This window comes from Salvelinus fontinalis, chromosome 6 (assembly GCF_029448725.1).
Source record: "Salvelinus fontinalis isolate EN_2023a chromosome 6, ASM2944872v1, whole genome shotgun sequence".
NCBI classification, from domain to species: Eukaryota; Metazoa; Chordata; class Actinopteri; order Salmoniformes; family Salmonidae; genus Salvelinus; species Salvelinus fontinalis.
Window position 1 is genome coordinate 1265792 of NC_074670.1, and position 18826 is coordinate 1284617.

General features: G+C 46.1%; 1 protein-coding gene across 1 annotated transcript in view; it reads left to right on the forward strand.

Moving 5' to 3' along the window:
- The window catches only part of taf2 (TAF2 RNA polymerase II, TATA box binding protein (TBP)-associated factor), a 48580-nt gene that overhangs the window by 14202 nt on the left and 15552 nt on the right, over window positions 1-18826 (forward strand). The window contains exons 13-21 of the mRNA XM_055924566.1: window positions 2309-2423; window positions 2620-2729; window positions 3771-3836; window positions 11146-11247; window positions 11471-11621; window positions 13176-13316; window positions 13564-13674; window positions 14173-14366; window positions 16263-16402. Of these exons, the coding sequence (XP_055780541.1) occupies window positions 2309-2423; window positions 2620-2729; window positions 3771-3836; window positions 11146-11247; window positions 11471-11621; window positions 13176-13316; window positions 13564-13674; window positions 14173-14366; window positions 16263-16402 (1130 nt within the window). The remainder of the gene's footprint in view (window positions 1-2308; window positions 2424-2619; window positions 2730-3770; window positions 3837-11145; window positions 11248-11470; window positions 11622-13175; window positions 13317-13563; window positions 13675-14172; window positions 14367-16262; window positions 16403-18826) is intronic.

Consider the following 18826-nt stretch of genomic DNA (forward strand, 5'->3'; position numbering starts at 1 on the left):
AGAACACTAACGACTGACTGGCCTGGTTAGAACACTAACAACTGACTGGCCTGGTTAGAACACTAATGACTGACTGGCCTGGTTAGAACACTAAGGACTGACTGGCCTGGTTAGAACACTAACGACTGACTGGCCTGGTTAGAACACTAATGACTGACTGGCCTGGTTAGAACACTAAGGACTGACTGGCCTGGTTAGAACACTAATGACTGACTGGCCTGGTTAGAACACTAACGACTGACTGGCCTGGTTAGAACACTAACGACTGACTGGCCTGGTTAGAACACTAACGACTGACTGGCCTGGTTAGAACACTAACGACTGACTGGCCTGGTTGGAACACTAACGACTGACTGGCCTGGTTGGAACACTAACGACTGACTGGCCTGGTTAGAACACTAACGACTGACTGGCCTGGTTAGAACACTAAGGACTGACTGGCCTGGTTAGAACACTAAGGACTGACTGGCCTGGTTAGAACACTAAGGACTGACTGGCCTGGTTAGAACACTAACGACTGACTGGCCTGGTTAGAACACTAACGACTGACTGGCCTGGTTAGAACACTAAGGACTGACTGGCCTGGTTGGAACACTAACGACTGACTGGCCTGGTTAGAACACTAACGACTGACTGGCCTGGTTAGAACACTAACGACTGACTGGCCTGGTTAGAACACTAATGACTGACTGGCCTGGTTAGAACACTAACGACTGACTGGCCTGGTTAGAACACTAATGACTGACTGGCCTGGTTGGAACACTAACGACTGACTGGCCTGGTTAGAACACGACTGACTGGCCTGGTTGGAACACTAACGACTGACTGGCCTGGTTAGAACACTAACGACTGACTGGCCTGGTTAGAACACTAACGACTGACTGGCCTGGTTAGAACACTAACGACTGACTGGCCTGGTTAGAACACTAACGACTGACTGGCCTGGTTAGAACACTAAGGACTGACTGGCCTGGTTAGAACACTAACGACTGACTGGCCTGGTTAGAACACTAATGACTGACTGGCCTGGTTAGAACACTAATGACTGACTGGCCTGGTTAGAACACTAAGGACTGACTGGCCTGGTTAGAACACTAACGACTGACTGGCCTGGTTAGAACACTAAGGACTGACTGGCCTGGTTAGAACACTAACGACTGACTGGCCTGGTTAGAACACTAAGGACTGACTGGCCTGGTTAGAACACTAACGACTGACTGGCCTGGTTAGAACACTAACGACTGACTGGCCTGGTTAGAACACTAACGACTGACTGGCCTGGTTAGAACACTAACGACTGACTGGCCTGGTTAGAACACTAACGACTGACTGGCCTGGTTAGAACACTAACGACTGACTGGCCTGGTTAGAACACTAACGACTGACTGGCCTGGTTAGAACACTAACGACTGACTGGCCTGGTTAGAACACTAACGACTGACTGGCCTGGTTAGAACACTAACGACTGACTGGCCTGGTTGGAACACTAACGACTGACTGGCCTGGTTGGTACACTAACGACTGACTGGCCTGGTTGGAACACTAACGACTGACTGGCCTGGTTGGAACACTAACGACTGACTGGCCTGGTTAGAACACTAACGACTGACTGGCCTGGTTAGAACACTAACGACTGACTGGCCTGGTTAGAACACTAACGACTGACTGGCCTGGTTAGAACACTAACGACTGACTGGCCTGGTTGGAACACTAACGACTGACTGGCCTGGTTGGAACACTAACGACTGACTGGCCTGGTTAGAACACTAACGACTGACTGGCCTGGTTAGAACACTAACGACTGACTGGCCTGGTTAGAACACTAACGACTGACTGGCCTGGTTGGAACACTAACGACTGACTGGCCTGGTTGGAACACTAACGACTGACTGGCCTGGTTATAAAGCCTCTTTAAGCAGTGTAATAATTGAACTCTTCAACTGATGACCCGTATATATGCGTTTTGCTTTTTCAGATGACTGATTTTGTATCTTATAAGTTCACTGTAATGTCCAGAGTTGTCAACTGACATGGAAATGTATTGTACATGTCAGCAGAAAGGTCGTGTCTATTTATAGTCTGTATGTAATATCAAGGCTTTGGATGATTTAATATCCACTATACAACTGGAAATATACCATATCACCAACATTTTCCCAAAACATTCCTGTGGTTATTACACTGCAGTAATTTAATGATTCACGCTGATTGCTCTCGTTATTACGTTGAACTACCATTGTGCCCCTGATTGGGATCTGGACTGTAATTGTTTCAGTTTTAGATATTAGCCTTAATACAAAGCCCACAGAGACCAGAGTGCGGTGGTGAAGTTCTTTGGCAGTTTTGCCTTCAACAGGAAACGGAACGTTCTAGAACTGGAGATCCGACAGGACTACACCTCCTCTGGAACACAGAAATATGTGGTAGGTGCTCTTTGAACTGAGTTGGTTTAACTTTACTGGTGTGCGGCGGATGGGCGCAGTTAGCACTTATGGGACGATTCGATTGGTTCCATTGTACCAGCAAAGCTAAATCAAGCTACCGCAAATATTTGACATTTTATGTTTGACCCAGGTCTGAGATTTAGTAGTAAGGTGAACCACTGTCTTTGTTCTGTAGGGACCCATCAAGGTGACAGTACAGGAGCTGGATGGATCCTTCAACCACACGCTACAGATCGAAGAGAACAGTCTGAAGCACGACATCCCCTGCCACTCCAAGAGCAGACGGTAAACTCAAGCATCTTGTTTCTGTTATTACGAACACATTTCAATAAGCCTAATGCAATGTCGTCTTAGCTGTAGTTTGGGACGACCAAGCCTAATGCAATGCTGTCTTAGCTGTAGTTTGGGACGACCAAGCCTAATGCACTGCTGTCTTAGCTGTAGTTTGGAGGACCAAGCCTAATGCAATGCCGTCTTGGCTGTAGTTTGGAGGATCAAGCCTAATGCAATGCCGTCTTAGCTGTAGTTAAGAAGACCAAGCCTAATACAATGCCGTCTTAGCTGTAGTTTGGAGGACCAAGCCTAATGCAATGCCGTCTTAGCTGTAGTTTGGAGGACCAAGCCTAATGCAATGCTGTCTTAACTGTAGTTTGGAGGACCAAGCCTAATGCACTGCCATCTTAGCTGTAGTTTGGAGGACCAAGCCTAATGCAATGCCATCTTAGCTGTAGTTTGGAGGACCAAGCCTAATGCAATGCCGTCTTAGCTGTAGTTAAGAAGACCAAGCCTAATACAATGCCGTCTTAGCTGTAGTTTGGAGGACCAAGCCTAATGCAATGCCGTCTTAGCTGTAGTTTGGAGGACCAAGCCTAATGCAATGCTGTCTTAACTGTAGTTTGGAGGACCAAGCCTAATGCACTGCCATCTTAGCTGTAGTTTGGAGGACCAAGCCTAATGCAATGCCATCTTAGCTGTAGTTTGGAGGACCAAGCCTAATACAATGCCGTCTTAGCTGTAGTTTGGAGGACCAAGCCTAATGCAATGCCATCTTAGCTGTAGTTTGGAGGACCAAGCCTAATGCAATGCCATCTTAGCTGTAGTTTGGAGGACCAAGCCTAATACAATGCCGTCTTAGCTGTAGTTTGGAGGACCAAGCCTAATGCAATGCTGTCTTAACTGTAGTTTGGAGGACCAAGCCTAATGCACTGGCGTCTTGGCTGTAGTTTGGAGGACCAAGCCTAATGCACTGGCGTCTTGGCTGTAGTTTGGAGGACCAAGTGTCCCTCAGTTTATCTCCACCTCCTGAGAGTTTCTATTTTCTTCCAGAAACAAGAAGAAGAAGATCCCTTTGATGAACGGGGAGGAGGTTGACATGGACCTGTCTGCTATGGAGTAAGACTTTATACTGTTCCCCTTCTCTCTCTCTACTACTTTATACTGTTCCCCTTCTCTCTCTCTACTACTTTATACTGTTCCCCTTCTCTCTCTCTACTACTTTATACTGTTCCCCTTCTCTCTCTCTCTACTACTTTATACTGTTCCCCTTCTCTCTCTCTCTCTCTCTACTACTTTATACTGTTCCCCTTCTCTCTCTCTCTCTCTCTCTCTCTACTACTTTATACTGTTCCCCTTCTCTCTCTCTCTACTACTTTATACTGTTCCCCTTCTCTCTCTCTCTCTCTCTACTACTTTATACTGTTCCCCTTCTCTCTCTCTCTACTACTTTATACTGTTCCCCTTCTCTCTCTCTCTACTACTTTATACTGTTCCCCTTCTCTCTCTCTCTCTCTCTACTACTTTATACTGTTCCCCTTCTCTCTCTCTCTCTCTCTACTACTTTATACTGTTCCCCTTCTCTCTCTCTACTACTTTATACTGTTCCCCTTCTCTCTCTCTCTCTCTCTACTACTTTATACTGTTCCCCTTCTCTCTCTCTCTCTCTCTACTACTTTATACTGTTCCCCTTCTCTCTCTCTACTACTTTATACTGTTCCCCTTCTCTCTCTCTCTCTCTCTACTACTTTATACTGTTCCCCTTCTCTCTCTCTCTACTACTTTATACTGTTCCCCTTCTCTCTCTCTCTCTCTCTACTACTTTATACTGTTCCCCTTCTCTCTCTCTCTACTACTTTATACTGTTCCCCTTCTCTCTCTCTCTCTCTCTACTACTTTATACTGTTCCCCTTCTCTCTCTCTCTCTCTCTACTACTTTATACTGTTCCCCTTCTCTCTCTCTCTACTACTTTATACTGTTCCCCTTCTCTCTCTCTCTCTCTCTCTCTCTACTACTTTATACTGTTCCCCTTCTCTCTCTCTCTACTACTTTATACTGTTCCCCTTCTCTCTCTCTCTCTCTCTACTACTTTATACTGTTCCCCTTCTCTCTCTCTCTCTCTCTCTCTACTACTTTATACTGTTCCCCTTCTCTCTCTCTCTCTCTCTACTACTTTATACTGTTCCCCTTCTCTCTCTCTCTACTACTTTATACTGTTCCCCTTCTCTCTCTCTCTCTCTCTCTCTACTACTTTATACTGTTCCCCTTCTCTCTCTCTCTACTACTTTATACTGTTCCCCTTCTCTCTCTCTCTCTCTCTCTCTCTACTACTTTATACTGTTCCCCTTCTCTCTCTCTCTACTACTTTATACTGTTCCCCTTCTCTCTCTCTCTACTACTTTATACTGTTCCCCTTCTCTCTCTCTCTACTACTTTATACTGTTCCCCTTCTCTCTCTCTCTCTCTCTCTCTCTACTACTTTATACTGTTCCCCTTCTCTCTCTCTCTACTACTTTATACTGTTCCCCTTCTCTCTCTCTCTCTCTCTACTACTTTATACTGTTCCCCTTCTCTCTCTCTACTACTTTATACTGTTCCCCTTCTCTCTCTCTCTCTCTCTACTACTTTATACTGTTCCCCTTCTCTCTCTCTACTACTTTATACTGTTCCCCTTCTCTCTCTCTCTACTACTTTATACTGTTCCCCTTCTCTCTCTCTCTCTCTCTACTACTTTATACTGTTCCCCTTCTCTCTCTCTCTACTACTTTATACTGTTCCCCTTCTCTCTCTCTCTCTCTCTACCACTTTATACTGTTCCCCTTCTCTCTCTCTCTCTCTCTACTACTTTATACTGTTCCCCTTCTCTCTCTCTCTACTACTTTATACTGTTCCCCTTCTCTCTCTCTCTCTCTCTACCACTTTATACTGTTCCCCTTCTCTCTCTCTCTCTCTCTACTACTTTATACTGTTCCCCTTCTCTCTCTCTCTTTCTCTACTACTTTATACTGTTCCCCTTCTCTCTCTCTCTCTCTCTACTACTTTATACTGTTCCCCTTCTCTCTCTCTCTCTCTCTACTACTTTATACTGTTCCCCTTCTCTCTCTCTCTCTCTCTACTACTTTATACTGTTCCCCTTCTCTCTCTCTACTACTTTATACTGTTCCCCTTCTCTCTCTCTCTACTACTTTATACTGTTCCCCTTCTCTCTCTCTCTCTCTCTACTACTTTATACTGTTCCCCTTCTCTCTCTCTCTACTACTTTATACTGTTCCCCTTCTCTCTCTCTCTACTACTTTATACTGTTCCCCTTCTCTCTCTCTCTCTCTCTACTACTTTATACTGTTCCCCTTCTCTCTCTCTCTACTACTTTATACTGTTCCCCTTCTCTCTCTCTCTCTCTCTCTCTCTACTACTTTATACTGTTCCCCTTCTCTCTCTCTCTACTACTTTATACTGTTCCCCTTCTCTCTCTCTCTACTACTTTATACTGTTCCCCTTCTCTCTCTCTCTACTACTTTATACTGTTCCCCTTCTCTCTCTCTCTCTCTCTACTACTTTATACTGTTCCCCTTCTCTCTCTCTCTACTACTTTATACTGTTCCCCTTCTCTCTCTCTCTACTACTTTACACTGTTCCCCTTCTCTCTCTCTCTACTACTTTATACTGTTCCCCTTCTCTCTCTCTCTCTCTCTACTACTTTATACTGTTCCCCTTCTCTCTCTCTCTCTCTCTACTACTTTATACTGTTCCCCTTCTCTCTCTCTCTCTCTCTCTCTCTACTACTTTATACTGTTCCCCTTCTCTCTCTCTCTCTCTCTACTACTTTATACTGTTCCCCTTCTCTCTCTCTCTACTACTTTATACTGTTCCCCTTCTCTCTCTCTCTACTACTTTATACTGTTCCCCTTCTCTCTCTCTCTACTACTTTATACTGTTCCCCTTCTCTCTCTCTCTACTACTTTATACTGTTCCCCTTCTCTCTCTCTACTACTTTATACTGTTCCCCTTCTCTCTCTCTCTCTCTCTACTACTTTATACTGTTCCCCTTCTCTCTCTCTCTACTACTTTATACTGTTCCCCTTCTCTCTCTCTCTCTCTCTACTACTTTATACTGTTCCCCTTCTCTCTCTCTCTACTACTTTATACTGTTCCCCTTCTCTCTCTCTCTACTACTTTATACTGTTCCCCTTCTCTCTCTCTCTCTCTCTACTACTTTATACTGTTCCCCTTCTCTCTCTCTCTACTACTTTATACTGTTCCCCTTCTCTCTCTCTCTACTACTTTATACTGTTCCCCTTCTCTCTCTCTCTCTCTCTACTACTTTATACTGTTCCCCTTCTCTCTCTCTCTACTACTTTATACTGTTCCCCTTCTCTCTCTCTCTCTCTCTACTACTTTATACTGTTCCCCTTCTCTCTCTCTCTCTCTCTACTACTTTATACTGTTCCCCTTCTCTCTCTCTCTACTACTTTATACTGTTCCCCTTCTCTCTCTCTCTCTCTCTACTACTTTATACTGTTCCCCTTCTCTCTCTCTCTACTACTTTATACTGTTCCCCTTCTCTCTCTCTCTCTCTCTACTACTTTATACTGTTCCCCTTCTCTCTCTCTACTACTTTATACTGTTCCCCTTCTCTCTCTCTCTACTACTTTATACTGTTCCCCTTCTCTCTCTCTACCACTTTATACTGTTCCCCTTCTCTCTCTCTCTCTCTCTACTACTTTATACTGTTCCCCTTCTCTCTCTCTCTACTACTTTATACTGTTCCCCTTCTCTCTCTCTCTCTCTCTACTACTTTATACTGTTCCCCTTCTCTCTCTCTCTACTACTTTATACTGTTCCCCTTCTCTCTCTCTCTCTCTCTACTACTTTATACTGTTCCCCTTCTCTCTCTCTCTACTACTTTATACTGTTCCCCTTCTCTCTCTCTACTACTTTATACTGTTCCCCTTCTCTCTCTCTACTACTTTATACTGTTCCCCTTCTCTCTCTCTCTCTCTCTACTACTTTATACTGTTCCCCTTCTCTCTCTCTCTACTACTTTATACTGTTCCCCTTCTCTCTCTCTCTACTACTTTATACTGTTCCCCTTCTCTCTCTCTCTACTACTTTATACTGTTCCCCTTCTCTCTCTCTCTACTACTTTATACTGTTCCCCTTCTCTCTCTCTCTCTCTCTACTACTTTATACTGTTCCCCTTCTCTCTCTCTCTACTACTTTATACTGTCTGCTCACTGACTGTCTGCTCGCCGACTGTCTGCTCACTGACTGTCTGCTCACTGACTCACTGAGATTAACACTGATACATACTACAGAGCTGGGGAGAGCAGCACTGATACATACTACAGAGCTGGGGAGATTAACACTGATACATACTACAGAGCTGGGGAGAGCAGCACTGATACATACTACAGAGCTGGGGAGAGCAGCACTGATACATACTACAGAGCTGGGGAGATTAACACTGATACATACTACAGAGCTGGGGAGATTAACACTGATACATACTACAGAGCTGGGGAGATTAACACTGATACATACTACAGAGCTGGGGAGAGCAGCACTGATACATACTACAGAGCTGGGGAGAGCAGCACTGATACATACTACAGAGCTGGGGAGAGCAGCACTGATACATACTACAGAGCTGGGGAGAGCAGCACTGATACATACTACAGAGCTGGGGAGAGCAGCACTGATACATACTACAGAGTTGGGGAGATCAGCACTGATACATACTACAGAGCTGGGGAGAGCAGCACTGATACATACTACAGGGCTGGGGAGAGCAGCACTGATACATACTACAGAGCTGGGGAGAGCAGCACTGATACATACTACAGAGCTGGGGAGAGCAACACTGATACATACTACAGAGCTGGGGAGAGCAGCACTGATACATACTACAGAGCTGGGGAGAGCAGCACTGATACATACTACAGGGCTGGGGAGAGCAGCACTGATACATACTACAGAGCTGGGGAGATTAACACTGATACATACTACAGAGCTGGGGAGAGCAGCACTGATACATACTACAGAGCTGGGGAGAGCAGCACTGATACATACTACAGAGCTGGGGAGAGCAGCACTGATACATACTACAGAGCTGGGGAGAGCAGCACTGATACATACTACAGAGCTGGGGAGAGCAACACTGATACATACTACAGAGCTGGGGAGAGCAACACTGATACATACTACAGAGCTGGGGAGAGCAACACTGATACATACTACAGAGCTGGGGAGATTAACACTGATACATACTACAGAGCTGGGGAGAGCAACACTGATACATACTACAGAGCTGGGGAGAGCAGCACTGATACATACTACAGGGCTGGGGAGAGCAGGACTGATACATACTACAGAGCTGGGGAGATTAACACTGATACATACTACAGAGCTGGGGAGATTAACACTGATACATACTACAGAGCTGGCGAGATTAACACTGATACATACTACAGAGCTGGGGAGATTAACACTGATACATACTACAGAGCTGGGGAGAGCAGCACTGATACATACTACAGAGCTGGGGAGATTAACACTGATACATACTACAGAGCTGGGGAGAGCAACACTGATACATACTACAGAGCTGGGGAGAGCAGCACTGATACATACTACAGAGCTGGGGAGAGCAGCACTGATACATACTACAGAGCTGGGGAGATTAACACTGATACATACTACAGGGCTGGGGAGAGCAACACTGATACATACTACAGAGCTGGGGAGAGCAGCACTGATACATACTACAGAGCTGGGGAGAGCAGCACTGATACATACTACAGAGCTGGGGAGAGCAGCACTGATACATACTACAGAGCTGGGGAGAGCAGCACTGATACATACTACAGAGCTGGGGAGAGCAACACTGATACATACTACAGAGCTGGGGAGAGCAGCACTGATACATACTACAGAGCTGGGGAGAGCAGCACTGATGCATACTACAGAGCTGGGGAGAGCAGCACTGATACATACTACAGAGCTGGGGAGAGCAGCACTGATACATACTACAGGGCTGGGGAGAGCAGCACTGATACATACTACAGAGCTGGGGAGATTAACACTGATACATACTACAGGGCTGGGGAGAGCAACACTGATACATACTACAGAGCTGGGGAGAGCAGCACTGATACATACTACAGAGCTGGGGAGAGCAGCTATGGCTGTTACTGAGCAGTGAGAAACTAACCAACAACCCAGCAGGCAGTTACAGCTGTCTACAACCCTCCTGCCAAGTCTTTTGGCATCTTTACCATCACTCCAGCCAGGCAGGCCTCCAGCAACCCCTCTGGTGTGGTGTCGTCTGCCTGCTTCTCGCTCCACTGTTTTAATAGCGGCAGGTGTTGGCTTCAGTCAATCACTTCTGTTTGGTTTAGATTTGGTCCATCCTACCCTCAGAGGGAACATCAGGCTGTAGCTTCATTTCAGTCCTATATCCTACCCTCAGTAGTTTACTTCCTAGCCTTAGTAGTTTACATCCTAGCCTCAGTAGTTTACGTCCTACCCGCAGGAGTTTACGTCCTACCCTCGGTAGTTTACGTCCTACCCTCGGTAGTTTACGTCCTACCCTCGGTAGTTTACGTCCTAGCCTCGGTAGTTTACGTCCCACCCGCGGTAGTTTACGTCCTAGCCTCAGTAGTTTACGTCCTAGCCTCGGTAGTTTACGTCCTAGCCTCGGTAGTTTACGTCCTAGCCTCGGTAGTTTACGTCCTAGCCTCGGTAGTTTACGTCCTAGCCTCGGTAGTTTACGTCCTAGCCTCGGCAGTTTACGTCCTAGCCTCGGTAGTTTACGTCCTAGCCTCGGTAGTTTACGTCCTAGCATCGGCAGTTTACGTCCTAGCCTCGGTAGTTTACGTCCTAGCCTCGGTAGTTTACGTCCTAGCCTCGGTAGTTTACGTCCTAGCCTCGGTAGTTTACGTCCTAGCCTCGGTAGTTTACGTCCTAGCCTCGGTAGTTTGCGTCCTAGCCTCGGTAGTTTGCGTCCTAGCCTCGGTAGTTTGCGTCCTAGCCTCGGTAGCTTGCGTCCTAGCCTCGGTAGCTTACGTCCTAGCCTCGGTAGCTTACGTCCTAGCCTCGGTAGTTTACGTCCTAGCCTCGGTAGTTTACGTCCTAGCCTCGGTAGTTTACGTCCTAGCCTCGGTAGTTTACGTCCTAGCCTCGGTAGTTTACGTCCTAGCCTCGGCAGTTTACGGCCTAGCCTCGGTAGTTTACGTCCTAGCCTCAGAGGGAATAAAGGATCTCCCCATTAACATAATCAACATACTTCAGAGTTAAAATTTTCAGTCCAATCAGTTGAATTCAGACAAGCCACCCTCCTTAACAGACAAGTCACCCTCCTTAACAGACAAGTGTTACATTCGTTCCGTTCCATAAAGAATCTGAAACTGAACTCTGTTTCTCACGCAGTGCGGATTCTCCCTTGCTGTGGATCCGGATCGATCCAGACATGTCCATCCTGCGTAAGGTGGAGTTTGAGCAGGCAGACTTCATGTGGCAGTACCAGCTCAGGTACAGGACTCTTCACCTTTTACTTTTAGGAACTGCACAAGTTAACAGCACAAGTTAAAAAAGACTATCCTTATTTTACAAAGATGACTACAGATCACGCCACAGAGCCATGATAGCACAAGCTATAGATCTGACATTTCAACATGAAGTTCAATGCGAACTAGAAAAGGTGTGTTTGCTTGTCCTGGAAGTATTCTTCACGGTTCAGAAGTATCTTCCTCAGGTACGAGCGGGACGTAGTGGCCCAGGAGGAGTCTATTTTAGCCCTGGAGAAGTTCCCCACGCCGGCCTCCCGTCTGGCCCTCACTGACATCCTAGAACAGGACCAGTGTTTCTACAAGGTCCGCCAGGGGGCCTGCTTCTGCCTCGCCAAGGTAAGAAGTCCACTTCACCCATCCATCCATCTTTATCCCTCCATTGATTCATTACCCACGGTAGGGTTTTAGTGTGATGAATCCAGAGTTGAGCACATCGTTCCTTTATTCTAAGTCAAGGGGACTGCTGTGGCATTAGGCCACCCACCTTCCTAGTCTTCGTTCTTCTTTTAAAACCTAATTCGACAGCCCCTGTAGAACGTTATCCTGTGGATTTTTTTTGCTTTATCTGTCAAACCCCCCCTCCTATATCTGATTGATTTCCTCCATTTATAATATTTTCACCTGAATCCATATTTTCTTCAAATCAAAAATGGATGTGGAGTTCCATCAGGTTTCATTGGCTTCCAGAATTGAATTTAGCTAGTTGGTCAGACCACAGGATGTTAACGGGTACCCCTGATAGCCTTGGCAGGCCGGTGATAGGCTGTCTTTGTTGAAAGAGTGGGAGCCGGCAGGAAAGGCTTAGGGGCAAGTCCAAGCAGAGTCCACACACCCACACTTAGATACACACACTCACATATACACACACCCACACTTAGATACACACACTCACATATACACACACCCGTCCACCCCAGGGCCTTGTGAAAAATGACAACATCCTGACCGCTCGCCCCAGCTCTGTAGGGAGACCCTCAGCTCTGTCCTCCTCTCTAATATCCTGCTGAGAGAGAGCAGGGAGACCCTCAGCTCTGTCACTTCCTCATGTAACAGGCTAGAAGCCAGTCTGCTAGAAGCCAGTCTGCTAGAAGCCAGTCTGCTAGAAGCCAGTCTGCTAGAAGCCAGTCTGCTAGAAGCCAGTCTGCTAGAAGCCAGTCTGCTAGAAGCCAGTCTGCTAGAAGCCAGTCTGCTAGAAGCCAGTCTGCTAGAAGCCAGTCTGCTAGAAGCCAGTCTGCTAGAAGCCAGTCTGCTAGAAGCCAGTCTGCTAGAAGCCAGTCTGCTAGAAGCCAGTCTGCTAGAAGCCAGTCTGCTAGAAGCCAGTCTGCTAGAAGAAGCCAGTCTGCTAGAAGAAGCCAGTCTGCTAGAAGAAGCCAGTCTGCTAGAAGAAGCCAGTCTGCTAGAAGCCAGTCTGCTAGAAGAAGCCAGTCTGCTAGAAGAAGCCAGTCTGCTAGAAGCCAGTCTGCTAGAAGCCAGTCTGCTAGAAGCCAGTCTGGAAATCTAATCAAAGTTACTCTCTTGTCCCCTTGCAGTTAACTTTCAAATGAATAGCACAACGTTTTGTCTTGGAAACCTTCATCAGAGTGTCATGTTCCATCCTAGTTAGATTACTAGCTAATACGTCTATTATTTAGTATCTTCTGTGTCTAGATAGCGAACTCCATTGCTCTGTGAAGTCCCTGTTCACCAGGATAGCTAGCTGTCACACATCAGCTCAGATAGAGCAGGAGGAGGAAGCTGTATCATGTATTTCCTGTTTTTAATATTCATAGATAGCCAACTCCATGATGAGCACGTGGACCGGTCCTCCAGCCATGAAGTCTCTGTTCACCAGGATAGCTAGCTATCACACAGGAAGCTGTATCACGTATTTCCTGTTTTTAATATTCATAGATAGCCAACTCCATGATGAGCACGTGGACCGGTCCTCCAGCCATGAAGTCTCTGTTCACCAGGATGTTCTGCTGTAAGAGCTGTCCAAATATCGTCAAGACCAACACCTTCATCAGCTTCCAGAGCTACTTCCTACAGAAGGTATTTAACCGTCAACACGTCACCTTAACGTAGATCACGAGACTAAGTCTGCCTGTTAAATATCTTATAAGTCATGGGATACAAGTTACACACTGCAGAAGTTTTTACTTCGTCACAGAACCTAAACTTTTAGGAAACAATGGCGGCCAAAATCTGAATTAGTTTCCTTGTAAAATTGCAGGAAATGTGTAATACTGTGGTCCAGCATTTTGACGTCTGTAATGAGCTGTGTTTGATCTATACGTAGACCATGCCTGTAGCCATGGCTCAGCTCAGAGACATCCAGAACCTCTGTCCCAAAGACGTCCTCAACTTCATCCTGGACCTCATCAAGTACAACGACAACAGGAAGAACAAGGTGAGACGGGCGTTTGTTTTGTTGTGACCAATGAAACGAAGGGGACCGGGTAAAGCAGATGAACCGTTCAGAGAGTGTTGGACCAGGGATCGCCATCGTTGGTAATCCTGTATGGTGTTCTGGAGTTGGCTGTGCTGACCACTGGGCCAGACTGGACCAGGGATCGTCATCGTTGGTAATCCTGTATGGTGTTCTGGAGTTGGCTGTGCTGACCACTGGGCCAGACTGGACCAGGGATCGTCATCGTTGGTAATCCTGTGTGGTGTTCTGGAGTTGGTTGTGCTGACCACTGGGCCAGACTGGACCAGGGATCGCCATCGGTGGTAATCCTGTATGGTGTTCTGGAGTTGGCTGTGCTGACCACTGGGCCAGACTGGACCAGGGATCGCCATCGGTGGTAATCCTGTATGGTGTTCTGGAGTTGGTTGTGCTGACCACTGGGCCAGACTGGACCAGCCACTAATGCCTTTAATGTTGTTGCCCTTCTCTTTTTCCTAGTTCTCCGACAACTACTACCGCGCCGAGCTGATTGACGCCCTCACCAACTCCCTGACCCCGGCCATCAGCATCAGTAACGAGGTGCGCACCGTGGACAACCTCAACGGAGACGTACGTCTCATCCTGGAGGAGATCACACGCTCTCTGAACATGGAGAAACTACTGCCCAGTTACCGCAACACCATCACTGTCAGGTAGAGATAATCACTACTATAGATACCACTATACATTATACTATATAAACTAAACATCCTGGAGGAGATCATCACTACTGTTCAGCTACCGCAACACCATCACTGTCAGGTAGAGATAATCACTACTATAGATACCACTATACATTATACTATATAAACTAAACATCCTGGAGGAGATCATCACTACTGTTCAGCTACCGCAACACCATCACTGTCAGGTAGAGATAATCACTACTATAGATACCACTATACATTATACTATATAAACTAAACATCCTGGAGGAGATCATCACTACTGCCCAGCTACCGCAACACCATCACTGTCAGGTAGAGATAATCACTACTATAGATACCACTATACATTATACTATATAAACTAAACATCCTGGAGGAGATCATCACTACTGCCCAGCTACCACTACACCATCACTGTCAGAAGGTAGGATGAAGTGGAGTAATAGTGCATGGTAAATGTGGGTGGTACCTGGTGGTGGTGGTAAATGTGGGTGGTAAATGGTGATGGTAAATGTGGGTGGTAAATGGTGGTGGTGGTGGTGGTAAATGTGGGTGATAAATGGTGGTGGTAAATGTGAGTAGTAAATGGTAGTGGTAGGTGGTGGTGGTGGGGGTAAATGGTGGTGGTAAATGTGGGTGATAAATGGTGGTGGTGGTGGTGGTAAATGTGGGTGATAAATGGTGGTGGTGGTGATAAATGGTGGTGGTGGTGGTAAATGTGAGTAGTAAATGGTAGTGATAGGTGGTGGTGGTGGGGGTAAATGGTGGTGGTAAATGTGGGTGGTGTTTAGTGGTGGTAAATGTGGGTGGTGGTAAATGGTGGTGGTGGTGATAAATGTGAGTAGTAAATGGTAGTGATAGGTGGTGGTGGTGGGGGTAAATGGTGGTGGTAAATGTGGGTGGTGTTTAGTGGTGGTAAATGTGGGTGGTGGTAAATGGTGGTGGTACCTGTGGGTGGTGGTAAATGCGGGTGCTTGGTGTCAGTGTTTTGATTGGCCGCTTTTAGTGGCTGGTTTTTACATTGTGTTGATCGATTTAAAGATTGACCAAATAGTGATTGACCCAAAGCGTCATTGTTGAGCTGGCTGGTGTGGAAGCTTTTTGGCCCTTGTACCCTCTCCCCAAATCTTTCCAAACACGTCCCGTACAGGAAGCTAGTTGAGTGCCAGGGTAAACCTTCCCACCTCCATGATCTTATCAGTCAAAATGCCTTAAAGGCACAATCTACAACTTTGACTTCCAGTTGTAGAACTCCAAATCTTTTTAACCCTAAAGGGTATTGGTGCGTTAGAAATCAGGAACTTTGATATAGGCTTACAGATGAATGACCTCTCTTTCTCCTCCATCCCTCTCTCTCTCTCTCCATCCATACCTCTCTCTCTCTCCTCTATCCCTCTCTCTCTACCCCCCACTCTCTCTCTCTCCACCCCCCTCTCTCTCTCCTCCACCCCTCTCTCTCCTCTATCCCTCTCTCTCCTCTCCACCCCCTGCTCTCTCTCTACATCCCTCTCTCTCTCTCCATCCCTCTCTCTCCTCCATCCCTCCTCTATCCCTCTCTCTCCTCCATCCCTCTCTCTCTCCTCCATCCCTCTCTCTCTCCTCCATCTCTCTCTCTCTCCTCCATCTTTCTCTCTCTCTCCTCCACCCCCTGCTCTCTCTCTCCATCTCTCTCTCTCCTCCATCCCTCCTCTCTCTCTCCTCTATCCCTCTCTCCTCTCCACCCCTCTCTCTCTCTCCTCATCCCTCTCTCTCTCCTCCATCCCTCTCTCTCTCTCCTCCATCCCTCTCTCTCTCTCTCCTCCATCCCTCTCTCTCTCTCTCCTCCATCCCTCTCTCTCTCTCTCCTCCATCCCTCTCTCTCTCTTTCTTCCCTCTCTCCAGTTGTCTCAGAGCTATCCGGATGCTTCAGAAGAATGGTCATATTCCCAGTGACCCCTCTCTGTTTAAATCCTATGCAGAATACGGACACTTTGTGGATGTGCGTGTCGCAGCACTGGAAGCTGTGGTGGACTACACAAGAGGTATGCACCGCACTAGTCGTAGTGAAGTTAGTAGGGCACACTCTATTCCCTATGTAGTGCACTACATTTAGCCAGATCGACGTAGGGTTAGAATTAGTCCCATAGAGCTCTAACCAGAAGTAGTGCACTTGACTACAGAGCTTTCAGGAAGTATTCAAGACCCCTTGACTTTTCCCACATTTTTTTACTTTACAGCCTTATTCTGAAATGTATTCAATTGTTTTTTTTTCTCATCAATCTACACACAATAACCCATAATAACAAACCAAAAACAAGTTTTTAGACATTTTTGAAAATGTATATTAAAAAGAAATAACTATCACAGTAGCATAATTTTTCAGACATTTTACTCAGTACTTTGTTGAAGCACCTTTGGCAGCGATTACAGCCTCAAGTCTACTTGAGTATGACGCTACAAGCTTGGCACACCTGTATTTGGGGAGTTTCTCCCATTTTTCTCTGCAGATCCTCTCAAGCTCTGTCAGGTTGGATGAGGAGCGTCACTGCACAGCTATTTTCAGGTCTCTTCAGTGATGTTTGATTGGGTTCAAGTCCGGGCTCTGGCTGGGCCACTCAAGGACATTCATAAACTTGTCCCGAAGCCACTCCTGCATTGTCTTGTCTGTGTGCTTAGGGTCGTTGTCCTGTTGGAAGGTGAACCTTTGACCCCAGTCTGAGGTCCTGAGCGTTCTGGAGCAGGTTTTCATCAAGATTCTCTCTGTACTTTGTTCTGTTCGTCTTTTCTTCGATCCTGACTAGTCTCCCAGTCCCTGCTGCTGAAAAACATCCCAACAGCATGATGCTACCACCACCATGATTCACCATAGCGATCCTGCCAGGTTTCCTCCAGACGTGACGCTTGGCATTCAGGCCAAAGAGTTCAATCTTGCTTTCATCAGACCAGAGAATCTTGTTTTTCATGGTCTGAGAGTCCTTTAGGTGCCTTTTGCGAAAATGTAAAAAAAAAAAAAAAAAAAAAAAAAAAAAAAACGTTTTGCTTTGTTATTATGCGGTATTGTGTGTAGACTGAGAAAAAACATTTATGTAATCCATTTTAGAATAAGGCTGTAACAAAATGTGGAAAAGGGGAAGAGGGTCTGAATACTTTCCGAATGCACTCTACAAGGAGACTAGCGTGTCATTTCAGACACTGCCTAGTTCTCTGGGGTGAACACCTTCACCCTAAATATCCCTCCACCCAGACTGTCACCAGTCAGTATGTTTTAATCTCTGGGGTGAACACCTTGACCCTAAATATCCCTCCATCCAGACTGTCACCAGTCAGTGTGTTTTAATCTCTGGGGTGAACACCTTGACCCTAAATATCCCTCCACCCAGACTGTCACCAGTCAGTATGTTTCCCTGCTCCCTGCTATAAACCTCATTATAAACTGTGTGGTTCCAGTCCTGAATGCTGATTGGCTGACAGCTGTGGTATATCAGACCGTATACCACGGGTATGACAAAACATTTGTATTTACTGCTCTAATTACGTTGGTAACCAGTTTATAACAGCAATAAGACACCTCTGGGATTTGTGGTACCACGGCTAAGGGCTGTGTCCAGGCACTCCGCGATGCATCGTGCATAAGAAAACCCCTTAGTTGTGGTATATTGGCCAAATTACAACAAACCCCCGAGGTGCCTTACTGCTTAATTCATCTACCTCCCAGTCCAAGCTGTCCTCAGATAAGGCTCTGGACAGAAGTAGTGCACTAAAGTAATGCCATTTTGGACACATCCTAGAGTTTAGCCCTAAATGTTAATCTCCCTCCATCCAGACAGTTTCACTCCATCTACCTAGAGAGTATCCCTTCCTGTTATAGTAGTAACAACACACAGACTCCTACCTAGAGAGTATCCCTTCTTGTTATAGTAGTAACATCACACAGACTCCTACCTAGAGAGTATCCCTTCTTGTTATAGTAGTAACAACACAGACTCCTACCTAGAGAGTATCCCTTCTTGTTATAGTAGTAACAACACAGACTCCTGCCTAGAGAGTATTCCTTCTTGTTATATTAGTAACAACACAGACTCCTGCCTAGAGAGTATCCCTTCTTGTTATAGTAGTAACAACACTCTGACTCCTACCTAGAGAGTATCCCTTCTTGTTATAGTAGTAACATCACACAGACTCCTGCCTAGAGAGTATCCCTTCTTGTTATAGTAGTAACAACACAGACTCCTGCCTAGAGAGTATCCCTTCTTGTTATAGTAGTAACATCACACAGACTCCTACCTAGAGAGTATCCCTTCTTGTTATAGTAGTAACAACACTCTGACTCCTACCTAGAGAGTATCCCTTCTTGTTATAGTAGTAACAACACTCTGACTCCTACCTAGAGAGTATCCCTTCTTGTTATAGTAGTAACATCACACAGACTCCTGCCTAGAGAGTATCCCTTCTTGTTATAGTAGTAA